A 26,582-nucleotide genomic window follows, 5' to 3' on the forward strand; every position below is an offset into this window, starting at 1 on the left:
TAGGAAAAGTAACACAATGATCTATGTTGCCATCAAGGGTTAAAATATTGTGGATTGCCATGATTGAGCTAAACTGGGTTTGATGTTAGTACCAGGTGCAGATAACCAAGTAAGATTAAATCCCAGTTTTGTTGCCACAATTGATGTGGAGATGGATGAGAGTGTGACTGAAGTAATCAAAAAATATCCAGAAGTATATAGAGATAAGAAAGTATGTGTTAAGAAATTTGAACATTGAATTAGAATAAAGAAAAATGCCATCTCAGCGTACACAAACTTAGGCCTGTACCTTTGAGTGTAAAGCAAGACTTAAAAACACTTCTTGACAAACTAGTTGATAAAGGTGTAATAGGTTATACAGATTCTTCAGAAAGGGTCAGTGCGGTAGTAAGTTCGTAAAAAGACAGGTGAAATTTGTCTTTGTGCAGACTTACGCACACTCAACAAAAACTTCTTAATAGACTTGTCATTCATTGCTTAAGATCCATGACTTGTTAGCTAACATTGGTAAAGGTTTCCTCATTATATCTAAGCTCAGCATATCATAGGATATTGCTTGCCAGAAAGTCACAAGAACTAACCATGTATATTACGTCATTAGGTGGCTATAAGGTTTTGCAGCTTTCCTTTGGACTGGCATCTGCAGCAAGTGTTTTTCAAAAGTTTACGGACAGCATTTTGGCAGGTGACAGTGGAGTACAAGCATATCAGGATGATGTACCGATTTATGCTGAGACAATTGTTAAACAATAAAATTTTAAGTAAAGTTCTAGACATTTTCAAAGACCACAGTGTGACACTCACAGAAAACAAGTGTCAGTTTCTAGTAAAAGAACTTGACTACTTAGGCCATTGTATCATTGCACAAGGTATTAAACCAACATTGTCACTGATTTAAGCTATCAGAGACGTAACACCTCCTAAGGACAAGGACACATTAAGGTCATTTTTAGGCTTGAGTGATTATTCTTCAAGATTTATTCAAGGATATGCTATAATAGGTCAACCCTTACGGAATTAGTTAACGAAGGCTGAGAAATTTGGCATGAATCTGTAAATGATGCACTTGAAAAGATCAAACAACTAGTTATATCTCAGCACCTGCACTTGCTCCTTTTGTGACAGGACAAAGGTGTATTTTAACAGTTGATGCAAGTCAAGCAGGGTTGGGAGCAGTTCTGTCACAAATTATAAATCACACATAATAAAAATTTGTGTTCTCTTCTAGAAGTCTTGAGAAAGCGGAAACACACTAAAGCACCATTGGAAAAAGAAGCACTAGCTTGTTCATGGGCTGTAAACAAATTCAAAACTTTCCTGTGGGGTACACACTTTGAAATATACTCTGATCATAAACCATTACTTCATTCAGACTGCCTTTCAAGAATGCCATTAGCTAACTCACTTACAGATAAAGAACAAGAGGATGTTGTGGAGTGTGTGGCGGTGATGGTTGAAAATGTTTTGGATTTGACTGGTATGGCATCACTGAGAGGATGGTTGGAAACACTAAAGAATGATACAGTTTTACAAACTGTTATGCTATGGATACCAAAGATCTTTGGTATCCACTTTAAAACCTTTTTCACAACTAGAGTGAACTTTTAATTGAAAAGGGGATTTTGACGAGAAATTATCTGTGCATCCCATGGTACGTGAATCTCTCATAAAAACAGCACACGAAGGACACCCTGGTACAGGTGTAACATGCAGGAACCTTAAACAAAATTTCTGGTGGCCTGCTGTTGATGAACAAGTAAGTATGTGGATAAACAAATGCAACACGTCTCCTATCAAATAAGCACTGGGAAAGTTCCCAAACACCGCTACACATGGTTCCTCTTCCGGAAAATGTATGGTGTAAAGTGGCTTTAGATTTTGCTGGTCAGTTAGACTTATTGGAATCTGACAAAGGGTACTAGTTAGTTCTCATGGATTACCTGTCAAAATGGGTATATTTTGAATTCACACCAGTATCTAATAGAACTTCTGCGACACCGTTTCCCAGGACAATCTTGGAGATTGAGGGTGCTCCTAAGGAAATAGTCACAGATAACAGATCTCATTTTACATATTCTCAGATGAAGGATGTCATCAATTCTTTTCACATTAAGCATTTGAGAGTAGCATTATATTATCCCACCTCAAATGGCTTAGTTAAGAGGATGAAGAGATTCATGAAAGAAGGGATTCAATCTGCATTGGCCAAAGGTGCACCAGTAGATTTTTTGAGAGCTAAACTATGGTCATAATTGACTGCTCCACATAACAGTAGAGGTGTTTCTCTTTTTAAATTACTGAGAAAGAAAGAACCAAGATCAAAAATATGTCCTGGCTGGGTCAAAAGTTTAGCTGTAAAAGGAAACAAATGCTTGCGTCAAGAATACAAATATATTGTACACAGGGTCTCAAAACAAAAAATTAATCAGAAAGCAATTTTTGATATCAAACATGGTGTAAAAGACTGATCATTTTATAATGGAGATTGGAATTTGATACATCGCCAGCACAGATAACCACTGCCATGGCGAGACCGCCAAACCCCTAATGAGGCCCCTAGTCTCTTCTCAGCATGACTGTCGACTATTTGGAAATGTTCCCAAGCCGGGGCAGTATGAGGGTTGTTTTGTTTACTCACTGATGACTTCATGGCCAGGAGTAATACATCAGTTCTTAGACGTGTATTTATTTCAGTGTGCGGGGAGAGGGGTGGTGTCCAGTCCTCCCTGTAGCTCGGTTCTGGTCACACTGTGCCCCACCCTCCGGCTGGGGGGGACTCTAACTCCAGAGGAGGAGCCCGAGGCCTCCCTGGGAGGCGCCTCGAAGCGGGCTCCTCCGTCACGTGAGAAAAGCTGGTGCCTAAAGGGTCACGCTGGGCTCACCCGGCCAGCACTGTACTGCCTCGCACCTGGCGAGGCCCTGGGACTGACAGGGGAGGCGGGGTCTCCGGGCCGCACGCCGCCCCCGCCCCAGGTGCCGGTAGACTCACCTGCACGGGCGCCGCCATCTTGGAAGGCTGGAGTCACGTGACGGGAGACGCGGCGGCGTCAGGAGCGCGTGCCGTTGTTACGCGGGATGTCATTCATCTCTCGCCCGCCTGACAAGTCTTTTTTAATGTCACGTGACTTATACGAGTTTTGATTGGCCGTAGCGTGGTCACATGACACCGGCTTTCATCGCTTCCTCGTCGCGTGGCCACGCGGAGGGTCCCGGCTCGCTCCCAAGCGCTGATTGGTCGGTTGAGGCGCGCGCAGGCCTTGATCCGGGAAGATGGCGGCCGCCGGGGTGTCCGTGAGGTAGGAGGGTTGGCGGTGAGGGGGGCGGCTGCCGGTGGGGGCTGCCGTGGTGTGCGCGGGGGGAGGGAGGTGCCGGTGAGGTGGGTAGAGGCGGTGAACCGTCAGTCGCATGTGAGCCCCCCCATAGGGAGGCAGGGAGTGGGCAGTTGCGGCGGTTTATTTTCAAACAACCCCCCCCCCCCCCAAGCGGGGGATCCCCGCGCCCTCTCCCCCTCTCTGAGCGGGACCCGGGGGGAGCGGTCCCGGCCGCAAGTGCGTGACCCGCCGCGTGTGAGGGGTGCATGCTGGGACCTGTAGTCCCGCCGGTCCTGGGAGAGGTGCATGCTGGGACCTGCAGTCCCGCTTGGCCTGGGAGAGGTGCATGCTGGGACCTGTAGTCCCGCCGGGCCTGGGAGAGGTGCATGCTGGGACCTGCAGTCCCGCCGGGCCTGGGAGAGGTGCATGCTGGGACCTGCAGTCCCGCCGGGCCTGGGAGAGGTGCATGCTGGGACCTGCAGTCCCGCAGGGCCTGGGAGAGGTGCATGCTGAGACCTGCAGTCCCGCCGGGCCTCGGAGAGGTGCATGCTGGGACATGTAGTCCCGCAGAGCCTGTGGGCGTTGCCCTGCGAGGCGGTGGCGTCCCGTGGTTCCCTCGGAGCTCTCGCACAGCTCCAGGGCCGAGGGTGAACCTCCAGCTTGATTTCACAAAACGTTACCATAAATGCATTCAGATTGTCCTCGGAGCCTTTACACGTGGCTTAGGTTGTCTACTGAGGACCGAGGAGCTCTCCCCCGGGCTGATGGTCTCCGCCTGACCGCCTTGTGTGACGGCCGCTCACTTCATGCCTCTCTCCCGCAGTTCACTTGTTCCCGTCGCTGTGGGTACACGCTGAGGAGTTATCTGTGAGCGGGCGGTCACATTTTGCAACAGTTTACACTCAGAGTTGCATTATTATGAACTGTCTACACATGCAAGTTTGGCTAGTACTCCCAAACCTTGCGTTTTCAGTTCTAAATGGATTTACTTTCTTTTGTGTGAGGAAATTACTCTCATAGGCTGCAAGTAGGTGAGAAGTTGTAGTTCCAGAGCAGGAATGCCCTGTGAGATTGGGGACACCAACGTAATTACACGTTTAAGGGTATTTACCAACTTAACTCCAGCCCATTCCTACTTGGAAAAGTTAAGAAATTTACTCCTGACAAGTGTAGGGGTAATACTTTTTCCAAGGTGTTAAGATAGTTTTTCCATGTTGGGGGAACTACAATTGTTTCACATTTAAAAACGTATGTACATGCTATTTCAATAGCTTGAACCTAGCCAAATGGCAGCAGAGCTGTGCAAACGCAAGTGCAAAGCCAGTGAATAATAGAAGAAGCTAAGTTGTGGACAGTTAATGCACTGTGATATAGAGTTCTTTAAAGAAGTGAGTCTTCTACTCTTTCCTAAATTGGATTAGCGCTGTGGCAGTCCTGATGGATATAGGAATATTGTTCCAGTTCCTTGTTGCATACATGCTTGTGGTTTTTTTTTTTTTTTTTTTTTTTTTAACATCTCTTACTCTGCAGTCTGATGGTGTCTTGGCTGTGGGTCTGCTGAGATCCACCAGAGATGGTGAGTGAGCTTGTTTGCAAGACAAGCAGAGGTGCTGATTGTGACGGCTTTGTAAATGACTTTTCTAGTTTTGAAGATAGTGCGGGCTGGCAAAGAAAGCCCATGGAGTTTCATCACTCTGAGGGTGATGTAATCGTATTTCTTCTGGCCCTGGATGAGGCGTGCTATAGCTTGTTGGATGCCCCTAAGGAGGGCCAGAGGTGGGAGTACAGACACTTCAATAGCAGTTCTGAAGTTGCTTTCTGAAAGAAACAGTTTCTCTTTCCTCAGAAGAGAGAGCTGGTACCAGGCCACCTTCGTTGTTTTTTGGCAATGTGATCCTTGAAGGATTCATTTGCACTTTCCCTGCAGCTTTTTGCATGAGGAAGCATACAGGTTTATATTTGTTATATGTAGTTTAGCAAATATGTCTGCAACCTATGTATGTTTATTTAAGTTGCAAACATTTGTTTGGTATTTTGTTTGCTAAAAAAAATCAAAACACCAATCTTGCTTCCATTCTGCATGAATTTGCATATAATAAAGGAGCATTTGTGGAGCACTTCAAACAGCTGCAAATTAAGTCGTGCAAATACAAGCACACCTTTTTATATTGGAACCACTGTTATTAATGCAAGCTGATCTTGGAGCTCACTGTATTTTTATAGAAATTTATTTTGTGGGTAAACAAACACAAAAGCTTTCATTGCAGTGCCTGTGTGCACAGTTTTACACTTCCATATCGACCTGGAAAGTGCACTCCCTTGCCAGGCCCGATCTTTCCCTTTTACTACATGTAAGTCCCCTCTAAAATAAGCCCAAGGCAGCTCCATGGCCAGGGTACAGTGTATTTAAAAGGTAGGACATATACTGGTATGTTTTACATGTCCTGAAAGTGAAGTATTGCTAAAATTGTTTTTTTTACTATTTTAAGGCCTATGTCTCACATAGGGTAACATGGGGATTGCCTTGAAATATCGTTCAAATGTAATTTCCCATTTGGAGCAGATAGAGAAATATAGTTTGGGGTCTTTGAACTCACAATTTGAAAATCCATCTTTTGATGAAATTGGTTTTTGAATTGTAAGTTTGAAAATGCCACTTTCAGAAAGTGGGCATTTTCTTGCTTAATCAATCTGTGCCTCTGCGCTGAGCACACGTCTGGGTCAGGATGACGGTTGGGCTGTTTGTGTATTCACTCTAGGCAGTCACGCAAAGGGGAGCTGAAGTGTGCCATGCATTTCCTGATTGGTTTTCCTGAGCTAAAGTGGTAGGAGGCGCTAACATTTGACCTGAATCTGGCTGTGCTTGTCCTTTAAGAGTCTTCAACCCACTTGGGTGTGTCTGGTGCCAGGGCAGGAAAGGCATTGTCTTGTGCACTGCAGATATTTCTCTTTGAAGTTTGCCTACTTCAAAGACAGAAATGGGTATAAGTACTGGACCTCTGACCCCACATAATTAGAACACTTCTGGACTGAGGACATCCTGCTTCCTAAGGTTCTCCAAGGGCTTGCACTGAGCTTGCCTCCTAATAAGTCTCGGGGACATCAAAGACTTAATCTGCAGGTGCCTGTGCTCTTCTGCTGAGAGTCCAGACTTGCCAAGTGGTGCCAACTCCAGTCCCTGGACCCTTGGAAGTGTAAGCTGGTGACCTGAAGAAGATCCACGGACTGATATGCTGCTGTGGAAAAATGGATGCAGCGCCTATCCCGCAGTTGGAGAATTGATGCAGTGCCTGTCTTGTAGCTGCATAATTGACACAGCAACTGTTTAACCGCAGCTGCATCAACACAGCACGTCTGGATTTTCCATGCATTGTCCCCGGGGCATCAATTTCTCAACAACTCCGCACCACACTCCGTAAGTAACTGAGGCTGTGCGTCTGGAAATTAACGCATCGCTTTTCCTGCGAGGAAAGACTCAACGTATCACCTCCCTTGTCAGTAAGAAACCAGTGCATCGTCCATCTTCCAAGGAAAGCATCTATGAATAACCTCCCCTGTGCAGTAAAGAACCAATGCATGGCTTTGCTTTTTGGCACCTCACCTCCCATGTGGCCCATATAGTCTTTGTTTTTCATGCATTCCAGGTACTTCATGCTAAAAAGATACAATCATTGATTTCCATGGATTAAGACTCATTTCAACTTTTTAAAAGTGATATATTTACTTGTCTATGTTGGATTTCTGTAGTGTTTTACTCACATAAATATTGACTTTTTTTTTTCTAAACTGATGTGAGTCCTTTTATAGTCACTGTATTCCTGTGTGTGCAAATACTTTGCACATTGACTCTGAGATAAGCCTGGCTGCTCTTGCCAAGCTACCAAGAGCGGTGAGCAGGGGTTATCTTAGCTGTGTGACTCCCTGACTAGAGTGAGGGTCCCTACCTGGACAGGGTGCAGGCCACTGCCAACTAGAGACTCCATTTCTAACACCATATTTAAATAGCTTGTAGATTAACTGTACGAACAGTTAAAAATATATTTCAGTAGTTCGGAAAGCACATTTTTTGTGATTGATGAAAACAAATCAGAGCACTTTACTTGGTGATGTGCAGGTAAAAAAAAAAAGAATGTATTGCATTTGTACATAGACAATAACCAGCAAACAAAGCATCCCATTGACAGACAGTAAATGTCCAGAGCAAGCTGCAAAGGCTACTGGCGGAATTAACAACCATGATCAGTCCATAAGAGAAAAAACAGGATAAAGCAGTCCTTTGCTGCAACATTATCATCCATTAATGCATGTGAACGAGAAAAACAAGGCAGAAAAAAAGTTAAAAGAAGGAAAGAAAGGGAGGGGAATGAGAAAAAGCAGTGTTGCCATCAAAACGGCCTTGAAAGTGGGGGGGGGGGGGGTGGGGCGGGACCTCCCAACGCCAAGCACAGAAAAATAGTCTTTGGGGGGGGAGGCATGGAAAGCTAATCATCTCACTGGGGGCAGGCTGCAAGATATGTCGTCAAGGGTGACCATATATTGTGTGGGCGGGAACCCTCTGGCATTCCCAATATATCGCCAGCTGTTCCTGACAATATGAAGCATCCTTCAGCCAGTCAGCACATTGGGGTGTCTGGCCCAGCACATCACCGCCCTGCGCTTTGCAAGTAGCAGCAACAATCCCACCAACCATCTGGAAGTAGAGGGGACCTCCCTTACATATCCTAGGAGCACCAACTCAGGGGTGCGCTGCAGCTCCAGGCCTGTCATCTTATCAAGAACACACAGCACCTCAGACCAGTATTCTCACAGCGCCCAACAGCCCCACGCCAAATGCAAAAAGCCCTCCTCCAACGCCGAACAGCGTTCACATCGAGCATCCGCCTTTAGACCCATTTTCTTCAGTTGGTGATATGCAAATTATGACTATTTTTGCTGAAATCCAATTTCCACAGATTGTCTATACGCTATATAGTTTTATCAGTAAAACTGCATGTTAGTGGAAAGGTTTGTGGACATTTAAAAGGTAAATGTGCTGTTTATGAATTTCGGCACAGTATCACACCATGCTTTAGTAATATATTTATTTCAAGTGAGTTTGTAAACCTGAACTGAGAAACATTCCTGCCGCGCCCTGATGATGCTGTTGGTGACCTAAGATGCAAGTCGGAGGTCATGTGTATCCTAGATGTGGGCTAGATTCTTATTATACATGGAGCAAAAGTTTAGCTTATCCAAACAAAAGTTTTTTTTTTTTGTGCAGCAATGTAACTCAATACGTTATGGACTGGCTCAACCGCTCCACCTTCCAACACTCTGCTGTATTATAGTCCATTTGACCCTCTGTTTGAAGTGTCACATGAACACTCGGATATTGAAATAGTTGCAGTTTCCTTTAGGTATCTATGTGCAGGTACTTGTATTGTTCCATTGGGATAGATATACCAAGTGGTAAGAGTTTTGACTTTCCCCACATATTATGCATGCCCTATGCTCTCCGACATCCCTCCCCCTCACCCCCCCAAAAAAATGTGTCTACTCGTGTAGCAAGAGAGGTACCAAATGATCTGGTTTTCCCAGATAGACCAAGTTGTCATCCATATACATTGACCTCACATGGACGGTATTTCCAACCGAAATTCCCCAGTCTGACAAGACAGTTCTGAGCCTACTGTATGGTGGCCACACCACCAGTGCAAGCAGTAGGGGGAACAGGGGTCTCATTATCCTCCATCTTTCGGAGACCATTCAACCAGTCGTCACTCTTTCCACAGGCAGTTCTCTTCATTTTAGGAATTTAGGATTGAAGCCCATAATCATAAGTACCTCCCTGCTAATATTATGTGCTAACAAAGACCCTTTCTGCATCAAGTGATGCCAGAACTAGCCGGTTGTCCTCTCCACAGTCAAATGTTTTGAGGCATTGTAGGCAGAGGATAGTAGTCCTACACTGGATAAGTCTACACCTGTCTGGTTGTATAGGCTCTCTTTACTAAATCTCTTTGTGTGGCTCATATTCAATATTTTTACATAAGTATTAATCATTGATATTGATTTATATAAGATTTGATGGTCCACTATCGTACAGACTATTCTATCATCATGGGTGGTAAAGTCCTTATTTCTAGTGTTTCCTGAGAACTTCCAGTAAATTGCAAACTAGGGTCTTTTATATTTTTTTGTGAAACTTTGCATGCAGGCCTATGCCATTGCTGTTGGGGCTTCAGGGAGTTATTTCCCCCCCCCCCCCCCCTCCCACCCAAGCATGGCCATTGGAATACTGGCTAGCGTAGTTTATGTAGGCGGCACCGGGTGGGGCAGTCTGAGCACAAAGGATTGTTAAATATTCTTTGAAGGTATCATTAATGTCTGTTTTGGAGCCGAGGGTGCTCTTGACTCCTGTCGGAGACTCTATCTGTGAGTTCAGTTACTCATTTTGGAGCAACCAAAGTATACCGGATTTGTCTCCTTCTATATTTGCTGTTTGCTTTGTGTCCTTGCAAATTTAGGGCGTCTGTTGCCTCTCTCCATCTGTTTTTTACTTCCACAAGTTCATTAGTTTTCTCTGGCCCCTTCTGTATTTACTGTAAAGTATTGTCATGATTTGACCTTGTTTGTTCCAAATTTATCTTGATGCTGTAGATTCTCTGCATGCAGTCCTCCCTTATTACTTGGTATATAGATTCCCATTCTGTCACTTTTTCTTCTGTGGAGTTTCATTTTTGTCAGATAGTGCTGTAGGGTCTCTTTCATATCTTGTAACCCTGCCCTGAGTGGCCAACTGTGCTCTTGTATGGATCCATAATGCTGTTTTTTAGGGTTGAGCCTGTGTCGCATGTGTATCGCTTACGAGACACTTTAGTAGTTAGAAAAAGGCTTGGAGCCCCATCCATGTAACGTCAGTGTCTTTCATTGGTTCGTGGGCTTGCCTTTTAAAATCTGCTTGTTTTCATTAGTGGAAGGCATGCATACGCCATGCCTTTTCCAGTGGTTAGCCCTCCTTGAGCGCAGCGACCAAGTACTGAAAACATGCGAGGCTCGCTGTTTTCCGTCTGTTTTTTAAATCTTTTTTCGCAGTGCGGTCTGGCTTGGCAGAAGTTGAGCGCTTTGCATGACATCGACCCTGTCACATAGATAATTGCACTTTTGCCGATAGGTTTCACTATGAGTGAACTGTAGCAGCGCAATCGCGCTCCTTCTTTTATTTTTTTTTCCATTTAACTTGTCAAGAAAAGTCCGGTTGGGAGTCTACAACTGCTAATGGCTCTAACTCGAAGAAATGCGAGACCCTTTGCATTGCAAATACTTTTTTTTTTTTTTTTGGTCATAGACGAACAGGGATCATGCATGTGTGCTATGACACAGGCCTGTCTCACGGATTGCAGACTTTATGGACTGTGAGGGGCGCCCAAAGCAATCCCCTCCTAGTGGTGGAAGGCTGCTGTCTTCACCAGGAGTTACGCAGCACAGGAGCAGTGATGGCAGCATACCGCGTCTTGATCAGTATTAGTGAGCAGGACCTCCCTTTTTTTTATTTGTATTTTTTTTTTTTTTTTTTTTTTTTTTTTTTACCCTGTGTCATTAGTGAGGCCTACAGGCTCACTCTCTTTTTTAAAAGTCCTGCTGTGTGCTTAACTCACCTGTAGACCACATCGGGTAGATGCGTAAAGGCATGCATTATGGAAAAGTGCTTGTGTGCTTGCAAGAAGTAAACTACATAAAGGGTGAAGTGTGGTGCAGTGCGCGTGTGGTAAGTGTGTATGTGCTGGTAGTTTGTTTTTAAAATAACACACTTTAGTGCAGTACTAAGCAGTGTGCAGAGACTAGATGCATTTGCTGCTTGTAGTTATGCTTATGGTGGCATAATACATGAGTCTAACAGGGCCGTGCAGTAAGGGTGCTGTGGATGTACACTGAGTGCAAGTGTTCCTGCACCGTACATTACCTGGAGGACCTTGAGTTCTTTTTTGGGAAGCCCAGGCCTGCCTGGTGAAAAATATGACGAGTGGAGAAATCCCCCCCCCCCCCCCCAGACAGATTTGTCTTTTGCTGTGTTCCTGCAAGCTGGGAGGAACATGCACTGGAGAATGGGAGAGTCAGGCTCTCCTTGTGCATTTCAGAGAGCTCTTTGATTCAAAGGTAGATCACAGGGAAGGGGCCAGGACACACCTCGGGAAGAGAGATTGGGCTGATATGGGAATCATAAAGAGCTGGGCTGCTAGCCCAGGATTAACCTTCTGATTCACTTATCACTGAGGCTGACATTCATGTGTGAACTCTTGTCTCTCCCATACATCTTGTTGTGGGTTAATCAGCTTCGGAGTCCTGCTTGCTGGGACAGACCTCCTTCAGGAGAAAGAACGAAATGGGAAAGATGTCCATTTCAAAGAAGCAGAACCCCAACATAAAACATCAGACTCAGACGCTAAATTTCATTCTTTGCCTGGAAAAGCACAATAAGTAGAGAGGGTTCAAGACCCCAAACCTTGTCATCTGCTGAGCAGCCAGATGGTCTGTGTGAAGAGGGGAAGCTCTGCAAGATATCTGCCTGTGACCCGGACTGTTGTCCCAGGCCTGACAGTCTCTATGCTAGTTGAGTGACTATAACCCAGTGAAACTGAGACCACCCTTCTTGGAGTTTAGAGCTCTCACACCTACTTGCTCTCAAAGACCAGTGTGCCCTGTGCGGAAGAGTAGAGCGTTAGAAGGAGAAAAGTCTAGGGGAAGTCCTATTATCTGTGTGGTTGGACTTGTGAGGTCCATGGTGGTCATCCTGTATGCCAGGAGGGGCCGCTGGAGATGCCGAGGATTCGGGCTGTCATCCGGGACTGTGAAACTGCTGCTGTGACCAAGGTGGGTTTGGCCCCCACAAACTGCACCGAAGGAAGCCTTAAGATCAAAGGACATTGCTGGAGCCCCATCGCAGCAAGGAACAACCTCTCTCCTCTCCAGAAATCACTGTGAAGGGAAGTGTGACCCACCGTGCGATCACTGTAGCTGGAAACAACTCTGATTGCTAGAACCAGCCGGTACCTTGGCTTGGATACGATAACCTGCGCATGCTCATTCCTGCTGCTTGTGTCTTCGCGCAGCTCGACTGAGTCGATACAGAGCAGAACTTCACTGTGCCGCTAAGGGTGTTCCACTCCACCTCAGCGGATAAACTTTTGATTGGGCCTTTGGGGCCCTGGGGTACATACTGCGATCAGTACTGCAGCTCCGTAGACTCTTATGACTGAACTTCTGAAAGTCAGAGGAGAGAAATCTTGAGTACTGCCTAATAGTTTACAGTCCCTGGATTTGGCCATTAGTGAATGGGGAATATAATTGAACCTCTTGCACTAAAGTTAGTGGGGCAGGGAGTGGCCTGACAACTACTAGAGCCCTGACCTCAAGGGACGTTTGGCATTGCTTTTGAATGTTGTTTACCTTTGCATGTGTAGAGTTAGAATTATAATACTTCCTTTTTATATTAAAACGAGTTTTTGACTGGACATTGATTTATTGCTCACTCTGCTTGCACATTGAGTTATGAGGTGTGTTCACTGATTTGCATCTGTGCTTCCCCCTCCCACCCGAAGGAGCCTTGACTGCTCGTCTGACGGTACCTAATGGAGAGTCGGGTGCAGAAGGGTTGCTTGGCCCAGTTGATGTTTTGCTTTACTTTCGACTGAGCCAAGATATACACACTGAAAGGATTCAAAGATTCTCTGGAATGCACTTCTTAATCTGAAGAAGAGATTTATTATAGGTTTTTGCAAGGTTCGTGAAGGAAGGTTTGAATAGTAAAAAGTGTACTTTCAAAATGTGCAACAACAACGTGAGACCATGAATAAAAAGTCTTCAATCTATGAACAGCAAATATATACATGCACGGATACAAACACTTATATATTGATATATAAATATATATTCATATTCAATGCAAAGCAAATAATAAAAATTAATCGCCGTAGGGCCTGCCAGATGCTTCATCTTTCTCATGCCAGCAAGAAGATGACCCCTGTTCAACTGCGAGAAAGAGATCCTCACCCTCAAGGGAAAAATGTCAGGCATTTGATGTCCAATCCTGACCGCGGTCTCGGAATTCATCGCTACTGAGCAGGGCCATCTTTTTATATCCTAGCCAACCACAAGAGAACCTTCTAGAAAGCCCTCCCTCTCAGATGGAAATATTAAAAAATGCTGGTTAGGTAAACCTTGAAAGGAATGCGTCGGGAGCTGGCCATTGTCCCAAGACACGCCTCCCAAAGTCAAACTGTTCTCTTGCCTATGATAAACACTAGCTTGTTACGGCCTTATCGTACTAACTGCTCACCTCCTACATGTCGTGTGCCAGCCCTAGCTCTTCTATGAGAAGAAAAACACACCTCATAACATGTTTGCACAGAAAAATACTTTAACGTGGCGGCAAAGCTAAGCTGAACACAACATGGAGTCTAGACTGAATACAAAATGGAGTCTAGAACCAGTGACCACTAAAGTGACAATAGGCAGCTAAGCCACGTGCGAAGAGGTGTGACCCGACATCAGTGGTCAATACTCAAATAACATTACAGTTGAGCAGGATCCATTGTAGGTCGGGCCCCAGGACATCTGGAGTAAAAGGCTTAAGCCACCACTGGTGGGCCCAGTAACACATGCCTGCCCTGTGTCCTACTGAAAGGGATTCTGACAGTGAGTAATCTTACATAATTCTCCCATGGCATTATGGATTTATGAGTCTATAAATTTAGTACAACCTCCTCTGTATTTTGAGTCTTTGCATAATACACATATTCTATCATTCAAGTGGCCCTCCCTCCAATTATTTCATCATTACTTCCCTAAGCGCTGTTGACCGGTTTTTCTTGGGATTCATATTGGCCACATCTATGGCCATCTACTGCACTATTGATATCACCAGTCCACATCTGGCAACTTCCAGACCAAGGAGTGCTACTTTTCAAGCTAGTAAGAGAAAAAACTGTATGTCATCTATGTTTGGTGCATACATATTGATTAAACATACTTTGCATAGGCCATAATATATCTATTTTCGTTTTTTAAAAACTATTTTCTTATGTTGGAAGGGTATCTCGGGGGCTATCCATATTGTTACACATCTGCCATATGACGAGTATGTTGTTTATAAGATTCTCCTCTTTGATTTTTCATAGTCTGTGTCCTATTTCTAAAGATGGGTCTCTTGAAGGGATGTTATCCCTATCTGTCTTGGGCATGAGAGGAGTCTATACCTTTTGGAATATGTATTTAGCCCTCGTTCATTCAAAGTATCAAGTTGGTGTGTTGACTCTCAAAGCTACATTTTGTTCCCTCGAAAAAGGTTGTTGCACTGGAAGTGTGTTCTTCTCCATGTGCATAATTTATTCATTGCTATACCATGTTTCTTACTGCTTTATTATAGATCTTCCACCAACACCTCCCTCGGTCAGCCACAATTCAGTAAACTAATGATGACCATCCACTCATCGTTTAAGTATGCCACCTGGTTATAGCACTACCAGACACCCTCCCTTCCCTCTTGTGAAACTATTTAATGCTCCTTTTGACACAACAAATAGTGGTGCAGGGTAAGTATAAGCAGGCCCTGACTCTGGGTGTCTATTGTGAATCATCTAGAAGTACTGTAACACAATTCCGCCCCACCTGTCTCTAGCGGAAGGTCATATCGCCCACCGTGCTTATCGCCCACCGTGCTCAGTAATGGCTACCGTGCCACTGTAGTCTCCCCTTGTTACACTTGCCTATTGGTGTATCATACAGATAGTTTCTGGTGAGTACCCTCAGTAGCACCTCCTATTTAAATACTTATCATATAGAATCTTTACAGTTTTGTTGCAGTTGCATTTTCGGTCCATTCTCTTGTTCTGGGGGGCAGTTGGTGTCCTCACGTATTCAAGTGTTGACTCCTCGTCAATTCATGTCCTTGGAAGTCTTGAGTATCTTTTCCATATATTTATCTGAGTATTTCGCCTCCACTCAGTGCTTGAAAGAGTGAAACGGCTGCACTGGAACGTGCCTGCAGGGGTCTGGAATCCCTATAGCCTGATGCCCAGGACATATTGTTTGGGGTCAGGGACATCAAGTTTTAATGTTTATTTTGTCCTTGAGACAAGTAGGCCCAACCCCCTGCTGCACAAACCATTTGGCTGCCAGTTTACAGGAAAGGGAACAGTCTGCAGTTCTATCTTGGATTCATGGTTCATCAATGCAAAGCCTTTATTATTAGGGTGAGCGCTCTAAACAAATGTAAGGTCACACTGCACTGTTGACAGTGGTTCCAGTAAAAAAAAGTGTACACACATTTGAAACCATATGAGGCTATCCATAATGCTCCCACAATGCTCTCTAATTAGATGCAAATGTTTACGGAAGCTTATAAGCAAGATTGATGATTCTTTGCTTTCAAAATAAAATGTTCAGTGGGATATACGTGGTTTCACCTGTCTGACTTCCTTGTTTGTGTAGTCTAGTAGTCTAGCCCATGCTATATGTATGTGTGTGTGTGTGTATGTATATATCTATATATATGTTCGATGGCATGTGTAGCTGCAGATACACATGCTGTGCACATCCCGCCATCTGGTGTTGGGCTCAGAGTGTTACAAGTTGTTTTTTCTTCGAAGAAGTCTTTTCGAGTCACGAGACCGAGGGACTCCTCCCATTTCGACTCCATTGCGCATGGGCGTCGACTCCATCTTAGATTGTTTTTTTTTCCGCCATCGGGTTCGGACGTGTTCCTTTTCGCTCCGAGTTTCGGGTCGGAAAGTTAGTTAGAATCTCGGAAAAATCGTCTGTATTGTTTGCGTTCGGTATCGGGTTAGTTACAACAGATCGACACCGAATTAAGAAGAGCTCCGGTGACCCTTCGGGTTTTTTTTCGATCCCCGTCGGGGCCTGGTCGGCCCGGCCACGTGTCTCTTCAAGGCTGATGGAACGGACCCCATTCCGCTTCTGTCCAAAATGCCATAACAAGTATCCATATACAGATCAACACCTGGTCTGTAACTTGTGTTTGTCACCAGAACACAAGGAGGATACTTGTGAGGCCTGTCGAGCGTTTCGGTCCAGGAAAACACTCAGGGACCAAAGAGCAAGAAGACTGCAAATGGCGTCGGCGCCGACAGGACAAGGGCGTTTCGAAGAGGAGGAAGAAACATTCTCCACCCAAGAATCGGACTCAGAGGAGATCGATCCCGAAGAAACGCCAAAAACCGTGAGTAAGACGTCGAAGCAAAGAACTCCCGAGAAGACCGCTAAAGCCCAGGGGACGCCACCGCCAACAGGCCATGGCTTAACCTGAAAAATAGGTGACCGTCCATCGGCACCGAAAAGCTGGTGTCGAAGTCATCCGACCCTGGTCGAGATACCGGCACACAGCAATCTCGGGCCAGAGATAGTGGCTCCGAGAAGATTCGGCATCGAGACAGCGGCACCGAAATGGGTCGGCACCGAGAGGGCACGACGCCGAAAGTAAAGAAGGTTTCGTCCGAGCCGAAAAGGTTTCGGTACCGAAACATCCGGCCTCGGAACCGAAAATAAGTTCCTATTCAGAGGAACAAGGACTGTCCTCACAAATGAAGTCACACAGATTTGAACAAGAATTAGAGACAATAGAGCCAGATCACACACAAAGGCGGCTCTTTATTAAAAAAGATACGGGGAAGATCAGCACTCTTCCTCCAATCAGAATGAAACGTAAACTTGCCTTCCAAGACAAGGACAAACAGCCACACGCAGAGGTGGCTAAACAAGTAACACCACCACCATCCCCACATCACTCTCCGCAACCATCACCTGTAGCCACTCCACCAATGATGCAATCCCCAACACATACGGGAATGAGTCAAGATGACCCTGACGCATGGGACCTTTATGACGCGCCAGTGTCAGATAATAGCCCTGAATGCTATCCAGCAAGACCATCGCCACCAGAGGATAGTACAGGCTACGCTCAAGTGGTATCGAGAGCTGCAGCATTTCACAATGTCAGCCTTCATTCAGAACCCATTGAAGACGACTTTCTTTTTAATACACTGTCGTCTACACACAGTCAATATCAGAGTCTTCCGATGTTACCCGGAATGCTCAAACACTCCAAACAAGTGTTTGAGGAGCCTGTCAAAGGGAGAGCCATTACTCCAAGAGTAGACAAAAAATATAAACCGCCACCAACAGACCCAGTGTACATCACACAACAGCTAACACCAGACTCTGTTGTAGTGGGAGCAGCGCGCAAAAGATCCAACTCACATACTTCAGGAGATGCACCACCTCCAGATAAAGAAAGTAGAAAATTCGATGCTGCAGGCAAAAGGGTGGCGGCTCAGGCAGCAAACCAGTGGCGCATTGCAAATTCGCAAGCTTTGTTAGCCAGATATGATAGGGCCCACTGGGATGAGATGCAACACTTTATTGAACATTTACCAAAAGAGTTCCAAAAAAAGAGCGCAGCAAGTGGTAGAAGAGGGACAGAGTATCTCTAATAATCAGATACGGTCAGCAATGGATGCTGCAGACACAGCTGCTAGAACTGTCAACACAGCAGTAACAATAAGGAGACATGCATGGCTGCGTACATCAGGATTTAAACCAGAAATACAGCAAGCTGTGCTGAATATGCCATTCAACGGACAGCAGTTGTTTGGGCCGGAGGTGGACACTGCGATAGAAAAACTTAAGAAAGACACTGAAACGGCCAAAGCCATGGGCGCACTCTACTCCCCGCAGAGCAGAGGCACATTTCGAAAGACACAGTTTAGAGGGGGGTTTCGAGGACAAAGCACAGAACCCACAACCTCACAAACAAGACCCACTTACCAGAGCCAGTATCAGCGGGGAAGTTTTCGGGGACAATATAGAGGAGGACAATTCCAAAAGAATAGAGGAAAGTTCCAAAGTCCCAAAACTCCTCAAAACAAACAGTGACTTCCAAGTCACACATCCCCAACACATAACATCTGTGGGGGGGAGACTAACCAAATTTTACAAACATTGGGAGGAAATAACAACAGACACTTGGATCCTAGCAATTATCCAGCATGGTTATTGCATAGAATTTCTCAAATTCCCTCCAAACGTCCCACCGAAAACACACAGTATGTCAAAACAACATATAGATCTTCTAGGAATAGAAGTTCAGGCATTGCTACAGAAAGAAGCAATAGAATTAGTACCAAAACAACAATTAAACACAAGAGTTTACTCCCTGTACTTTCTGATTCCCAAAAAAGACAAGAGTCTGAGACCTATACTAGATCTCAGAACATTAAATACCTACATCAAATCAGACCACTTTCACTTGGTTACTTTACAAGACGTAATCCCACTGCTCAAACACCAAGACTACATGACAACACTAGACCTAAAGGATGCGTATTTCCATATACCAATACATCCTTCACACAGAAAGTACCTAAGGTTTGTATTCCAAAAGATACATTACCAATTCAAAGTGTTGCCATTCGGAATAACAACTGCACCAAGAATTTTTACAAAATGCCTGGCAGTAGTAGCTGCACATATCAGAAGGCAGCAAATACATGTGTTCCCGTACCTAGACGATTGGTTAATCAAAACCAACACGCTAAGACGGTGTTCACAACACGCAAAATATGTCATCGAAATCCTACACAAACTAGGTTTCTCTATCAACTACGCGAAGTCACACCTTCTGCCGTGTCAAACACAGCAATACTTAGGAGCAACAATCAACACAGCAAAAGGGATTGCCACTCCAAGTCCACAAAGAGTTCAAACATTTCACAATATAATACAGGCCATGTATCCAAAACAAAGGATACAAGTCAAAATGGTAATGAAACTACTAGGCATGATGTCTTCATGCATAGCCATTGTTCCAAATGCAAGGTTGCACATGCCGCCCTTACAACAGTGCCTAGCATCACAATGGTCACAAGCACAGGGTCAGCTTATAGATCTGGTGTTGATAGACCGCCAAACATACATCTCGCTTCAATAGTGGAACAGTATAAATTTAATCCAAGGGCGGCCTTTCCAAGACCCAGTGCCACAATACGTGATAACGACAGATGCTTCCATGACAGGGTGGGGAGCACACCTCAATCAACACAGCATCCAAGGACAATGGGACATACAGCAAAGACAGTTTCACATAAATCACTTAGAACTGTTAGCGGTATTTCTAGCGCTGAAAGCATTTCAACCCATAATAACCCACAAATACATTCTTGTCAAAACAGATAACATGACAACAATGTATTACCTAAACAAACAGGGAGGGACACACTCGACACAGTTGTGTCTCCTGACACAGAAAATATGGCATGGGCGATTCACAACCACATTCGCCTAATAGCACAATTTATTCTAGGAATTCAGAATCAGTTAGCAGACAATCTCTCTCTGGATCACCAACAGATCCACAAATGGGAGATTCACCCCCAAATACTGAACACTTACTTCCAAATTTGGGGAACACCACAAATAGATCTATTTGCAACAAAGGAAAACTCCAAATGCCAAAACTTTGCATCCAGGTACCCACAGCATCAGTCTCGGGGCAATGCGCTATGGATGAATTGGTCAGGGATATTTGCGTACGCTTTTCCCCCACTCCCACTCCTTCCATATCTAGTAAACAAGTTGAGTCAAAACAAACTTATACTAATAGCGCCACCATGGGCAAGACAACCTTGGTACACAACACTACTAGACCTTTCAGTAGTACCTCATGTCAAACTACCAAACAGACCAGATCTGTTAACACAACACAACACAAACAACAGATCAGACATCCAAATCCAGCATCACTGAATCTAGCAATTTGGCTCCTGAAATCCTAGAATTTCGGACACTTAGACCTCACACAAGAATGTATGGAGGTCATAAGACAAGCTAGGAAGCCTACCACTAGACACTGCTATGCAAATAAGTGGAAAAGATTTGTTTATTACTGCCATAATAATCAAATTCAACCCTTACACGCATCTGCAAAAGATATAGTAGGATACTTACTACATTTGCAAAAATCAAAACTAGCTTTCTCTTCCATAAAGATACATCTTACTGCAATTTCAGCTCACCTGCAAATTACGCACTCAACTTCATTATTTAGGATACCAGTCATAAAAGCATTTATGGAAGGCCTAAAGAGAATTATACCACCAAGAACACCACCAGTTCCTTCATGGAACCTCAACATTGTCTTAACACGACTCATGGGTCCGCCTTTTGAGCCCATGCACTCTTGTGAAATGCAATACTTAACGTGGAAAGTTGCATTTTTGATTGCCGTCACATCTCTAAGAAGGGTGAGTGAAATTCAAGCATTTACCATACAAGAACCATTTATTCAAATACACAAGAATAAAGTAGTTCTACGGACAAATCCAAAATTTTTACCAAAAGTTATCTCACCGTTCCACTTGAATCAAACGGTAGACTTACCAGTGTTCTTTCCACAGCCAGATTCTGTAGCTGAAAGAGCACTACATACATTAGACATCAAAAGAGCGCCAATGTACTACATTGACAGAACAAAACTAATTTGAAAAACAAAACAACTATTTATTGCCTTTCAAAAGCCTCATACAGGAAATCCAATTTCAAAACAAGGCATTGCTAGATGGATAGTTAAGTGTATTCAAACCTGCTATCTTAAAGCAAAGAGAGAGCTGCCTATTACACCAAAGGCACACTCAACCAGAAAGAAAGGTGCTACCATGGCCTTTCTAGGAAATATTCCAATGAACGAAATATGTAAGGCAGCAACATGGTCTACGCCTCATACATTTACCAAACACTACTGTGTAGATGTGTTAACTTCACAACAAGCCACAGTAGGTCAAGCTGTACTACGAACATTGTTTCAGACAACTTCAACTCCTACAGGCTGAACCACCGCTTTTGGGGAGATAACTGCTTACTAGTCTATGCACAGCATGTGTATCTGCAGCTACACATGCCATCGAACGGAAAATGTCACTTACCCAGTGTACATCTGTTCGTGGCATTAGTCGCTGCAGATTCACATGCGCCCACCCACCTCCCCGGGAGCCTGTAGCCGTTTAAAAGTTGATCTGGAACATTTGTAAATATATTACTTTAAACTTCATTATGTACATACGTATTCACTCCATTGCATGGGCACTATTACTAGCATACACAACTCCTACCTCACCCTCTGCGGGGAAAACAATCTAAGATGGAGTCGACGCCCATGCGCAATGGAGTCGAAATGGGAGGAGTCCCTCGGTCTTGTGACTCAAAGACTTCTTCGAAGAAAAAACAACTTGTAACACTCCGAGCCCAACACCAGATGGCGGGATGTGCACAGCATGTGAATCTGCAGCGACTAATGCCACGAAATTTATATTTAATTTTATTATGTTTTTGTTGTGGTCTCCATCGAACAATGAAAGAAAAAAGCACCGTAACACATGTTCACTCAAAGCCCATCACCTGTATAACCCAGAATTGTAGCATCATGATAGTAGAACTTGCAAAGCTCATCACACCACGAAAAATTGAAGACTGACCGATAATAGACATCTGACTAGTTCCCTCATCCTCTAAATAGCGTTGCCACTGTCCCCATAACCTTCCATGCTTCTTAGGGAGCCTCTGGCTTCATTTATAGGTTTTTCACTTAGTAGCATAGCTCCATTTCTATACTCCATGTTCCCAAAGTAGAGGTTCTCGCTACTGTCACCTTATATCTCTAGCCTATCACAAGGCCAAGTCTCATGATCTGTTAAATGTGTGAAATGCTTGTCTGCAATGTTGATGAGGGCCGTCTTGGGTGTAAAGCCATTCTGGCGTTCAAGGACCATGCTAAGCGTTGCCTAGTTAGTCTCGGAAAGAACGAAGGGATTGTACAGCTCCACACTTTTTGCAGAAAGTCACATATTGTCTGGAGCGCTATTCATTTGCCATAGTCGCTGTGGGGTTAAGTATATGCTATGTAAGTTCTTGAATTGTATTCAACACAAATGTGTAGTTATTGCTGGTTCCAGAGGTCTTTTGAGAGCCATCACCCACTCAGTGTATGAGATGACTCTTCCATCTCTCTTGTAATTTCATCAAGGAGTCTGGTGTATTGATCACCAAGGATTTTATAGTATGGATACTGGCCTCTGTGGGGAAGAGGAGCTATAATCCATTTTGCGTTGAGTGAGCTGTACTCTGTCAGTTTAGCACGTGTGGTTAAGTGCAATCACAGCTGCGACTATTTGTAAAATTGTGAGGGTTTCAGTCCAAACTTGTCCAGCAGTTAGCTAAATGATTTAATGACTGAGTGTATGATGTGACCCAGAGAGGTGATACCTAGGGAGGCCCAGCTCTGGAATTCTTCAAGTTATGTAACATCAGTTAAGAAAGTTCCATGCCATAGGGGTGTCTCTCCAGTTACCCTACCCTCCCACCAGATATACTTGAGCGACTATTTCCAGATTTGTACAGCTGCTCGTATCAGTTGTTTTTGTCATCATGGGATGAATATGAATCCCCAGGTAGTGGAAACCAACTGTCGTCACAGTTCTACACATCTGGTGTGCTCGTTCCACATGCACGCTCCAGTGGTGCCATGGGGAATAGTTTGTTTTTGCCCCAGTTGACCTGCAGTAACGCCCAAAGATGTCTAGGGTGTCAGTGATTCCCTGTCCTCACAAGTGCAAGAACATTTAAAATCCTGTTTGTTTGGGTTTGTGTGGAGAGTGCATTAGGAGCTCTACTCCCAAGGCAAACAATAGGGGTGATAAGGGGCATCCCTGTCACATCCCCCACTCGAGTGAGCAGTGTTGACACAGCACCTCCAACTCCCACTTGGGCATTTGTTTTGTCACATAGTGGCTAAACATATGACATAGTGGGGGCTATGTTGATCTCTGCAGTTGGGCTAGTCTGAGTCTGCACATGGAGTAGAGCATAGTACGCAGCGAATGCATGTGCTATACCTGCAGGGTTTGTGTATTATGCTTAGTTTGCCCTTTGTCAATGTCAGATGGCGGTTCCTGTTCGAAGTTGACTCAGCCAGTGTAACAGGTTGCCTGTTTTGTGGACGTGCTCGCGAAGGAGGCATAGTGATGCATGCTAAATTTCTTGGCTTCATCAGGAAAGTGGTAGGGTAGCTAGTGTGAGGATGTGGAGCACCTCTTCTGAGGCTTGTGGACATAGTCTCACTCTGGGATCTGTGCTGTTTGCCTAAGAGCAGCAATCTTGCGTACCAACTCCAGTTTTTTTCTTTCCTTTTTTTTTTTCCCCTTCAGGTCGAGCCTAGGCAGCATGCATGCGTTGTCTAGAAGATCTTTTGTATTGAATAAAGGACTTTGCTCCCACCTGCTCCTTACCATTGGTTTAGTCTAAGGTCGCTCTTCTTTGCTGCCTCCTAAGTGGTTCATGCAGTGGTACATCACTTCCGTTTTTTGCAGAGGAGCACTGCTCAACTACTGTTTCATTCTGCTTGCATTCTTCATCTGTTGTTGGGGTGAACTTTTTTGTTGTTGTTGTAATTGTTGCAGGGTGGCACGTCGCACTGTATCTTTAAGTACGGCAGACGTGCCGTTCTTTCGTTCTGCAAGGCTCATTTATGTCCAGCCTGCGACAGCGCACGTTTTCACTTTGTTGCTAATTTCTAGTCCCACCAAGAGACTTTTTTGCAGCAACATATAGTGGAAACTCAACTTGCAGTCAACGCCGAGACTCAAACCTGGATCATCGGAGCCAAAGCCAGCAGCTTTGGCCTTTACCCCACATCCTCTCCTTCCTGTTGCTGCTTTTCAAATCCCCTCCCACCCACTGTTTCTCCGTATTACAGACCTCCGTCCCCCTCCCCTCGCCACACTTGTCAGCCCTGGAATAATGACCCTGTCACCTATTTTGTAGGTCTTTCCTCCTGTTCCTGTTTCTTTTCCCCAGCACTCCCCTCCCTGTTTCATCTCCCCTGTCTAACCCACCACTGTTTGTCTCGAGCAAAGGGAAAAAAAGAGCGCTATGATCCTGACCGCTTGGCAGCGCTTAATTCTTTAATTATCCTGCTATGCATGCCCACCCACTGCCCTGTTGCTCTTATTACCCCCCCCACCTGATTGACCAAGCCAGTAACTCGCCCATAGTTGAGACCTATTGTCTTTGCCAAAGCTTGTATTATGGGTCAGTTTTGAGATCACCATACCTCGCGGTACTGCACCATAGGTCCCTCATAGTGTTGCAGGGGCCGCCACGGATGCTGCATTCTCCTGGAAGAAATGGGTTGATCCCTCCCTCTGGTCCCTTTTAAAGAGCTGTTGAGTCAACCACCAAGCACTAAAAGGGTGGTGTGGTCACAAAATACCTCGCACATATAGGAGTATTTTAGATATCGATGGCAGGAAGAGAGGTAGGGATCATGAAATAGTTGAGGTGGGAGAGGTTACCATATACCCCAGATAGAAAGGTGACTCTTCCTGCATTGCGCTGGTAGTGACACCATACATCGCTAAATTGTAGGTAGCCCAGTAAAAATGTACAGTACCTTTTGGAGGATTCCTTTCTAAAACAGAACTTTAAAATAACATCAAATGTGTCACACCGGTTGTAATTATTTGGACCTCTGTGTTCCATCCTTTCTGCACTTAAATTGTTTAAGTAGCACTCGTGGGTTTTCTCTCCAGTTGTGACACCTTCATCGGGGGCAGATGTGTTTTGTAACCTCCGAGTGTTGACTCGTTGACCATCACCTCTTGTGGCAGCCCTTACACCCACATGAATCTGCCGCTGGGCTCCCTCTCTGGCAGCGGCCACCTCTGAGGCCGTATAGTGCTGGCCCTCCACCAGGGGTCAGTTCTTCACGTGTGGTTGCTGTTGGTATTATTCCTGCAGGTTGTTCACACCCACAAAGTGTTGAGCACATTAGCCTCTTCTTGCACAGCCATGTTGTTTTCTGAAGCAGAGACTTATCCATGTTGTACTTCTTTTGTGTTTAGTAATCAATTTTTCGACCTATTAAAGATGGAAGGCTTAGTCTGCCTCACAAGGAACGCCCAGTATTGATCAACCACTGACGCTTAGAAAAGTGCACGTCTCCATCTGGAGTTTCCAACCTTTTCTGCTAAAACAACTGCTTCTGTTCAATGAAAAGCATCCCAAGCTACTGCCGTTAGTGTTGTAATAGTGACCACACCAGACAAGATTACCTTAGGGGCCACCCTATGCTGTATTACCAGCAGTGTTCATCTTGGTGCATCAGGAGGATTGCCAGCAGTAGTGTAAAAAAGACTGTCAATTTGGAATGCCTTTACATGATTAATACACAACGGCCATCGCTGCAGTGCCCCGGGCATCAAGATATTAGTATTAAGTCTCCCCATCACACGATTTACGAACAAATATCAGTTTTAAATATATTTTGGAAATGTATCAATTCTTTTTCCAGACAGCAGCTTATGTGTTCTGAAAATAAACAAATTTTCATCTCAAATACACAATTAAACTTCAGTATATGTAAATTAATTGAACAAGCGCAAAAGGTTATAAGTTAGTAGGCTGGCCTGCAACCAGGAGAGGTACTTACAGGTAGTGTTGAAGAATCCTGGTCTAGATGTACTGTTGTTGGAGTTTTGAGGATTTTCAGCTGTGTACAGCTGTTTAGCTGACCGTGATGGCAGCACAGTGAATAAAAGGCGTTCTTCTCACCATGTCTATCTTTCAGCTGGCTTCCGTCGTCAGCTGGCAGCATTCAGTTCCTTTTTGCTCACTTGGCTGCAGAAACCACGTTACTGCTGCTGTGGCAATCTAATGAGCTGGCTTTCAGAATGGAGCACCAATGCTTTATTGGTCTGCATTCCTGTTGTGCGTAGCCCGCTTTCCACAGACAATAGATCCAGCACATCCTGCTCTACTGACCAACTGCTGTAGTCTGGACAGGAGCTCAAAGCACTGACCAATACACAACTAGGGGTATGGCTGTCCTATCTGGGTGTTCTCTCCAATATCTTTAGAGGAGGTGGCCGTCCTGGCCATACTTTCCTTCCCCTGGCTTTGATGGGTGCTGATTCCATGTTTCATGTGGAAGCGTGGGCTTCTATAAATCTACTTAAGGTGGGCCTTTTCACCATGTATACTTTATCCACTCAATTCTTCTTCTGGCAAAACCTCAGTCTGCATTGTTTATTTTGTTTTTTGGCTTTGTAGGCTCATTTTCATGCCACACTATACATTTGACAAATACAAAAGCAACCCAGAATGTCCACGCGAATCTGGGTATAATTATCGCAAAACACATATCCATGTGAAACTCATTTACAATCAATT

General features: G+C 44.7%; 2 protein-coding genes across 5 annotated transcripts in view; one reads left to right on the top strand and one right to left on the bottom strand.

Annotated features, from left to right (window-relative positions):
• Window positions 1–3,097, bottom strand: part of DOLK (dolichol kinase) — a 29,201-nt gene extending 26,104 nt beyond the window's left edge. The window contains exon 1 of one of the 2 annotated variants that reach the window (XM_069237033.1): window positions 2,990–3,097. The gene's annotated coding sequence lies outside the window, so the exon portion shown is untranslated. Of the gene's footprint in view, window positions 1–2,638; window positions 2,744–2,989 lie in introns of those variants that run through there. The other variant, XM_069237034.1, reaches the window with a different exon arrangement.
• A 48-nt stretch (window positions 3,098–3,145) lies between these two features.
• Window positions 3,146–26,582, top strand: part of NUP188 (nucleoporin 188) — a 642,545-nt gene continuing 619,108 nt past the window's right edge. For 2 of the 3 annotated variants that reach the window (XM_069237029.1, XM_069237030.1), the window contains exon 1: window positions 3,146–3,296. In XM_069237029.1, coding sequence (XP_069093130.1) covers window positions 3,271–3,296 — 26 coding nt within the window. In that variant the 5' untranslated portion in view covers window positions 3,146–3,270. The remainder of the gene's footprint in view (window positions 3,297–26,582) is intronic. The other variant, XM_069237031.1, reaches the window with a different exon arrangement.

Source organism: Pleurodeles waltl, chromosome 6 (assembly GCF_031143425.1).
Source record: "Pleurodeles waltl isolate 20211129_DDA chromosome 6, aPleWal1.hap1.20221129, whole genome shotgun sequence".
In the NCBI taxonomy this organism is placed as follows: Eukaryota; Metazoa; Chordata; class Amphibia; order Caudata; family Salamandridae; genus Pleurodeles; species Pleurodeles waltl.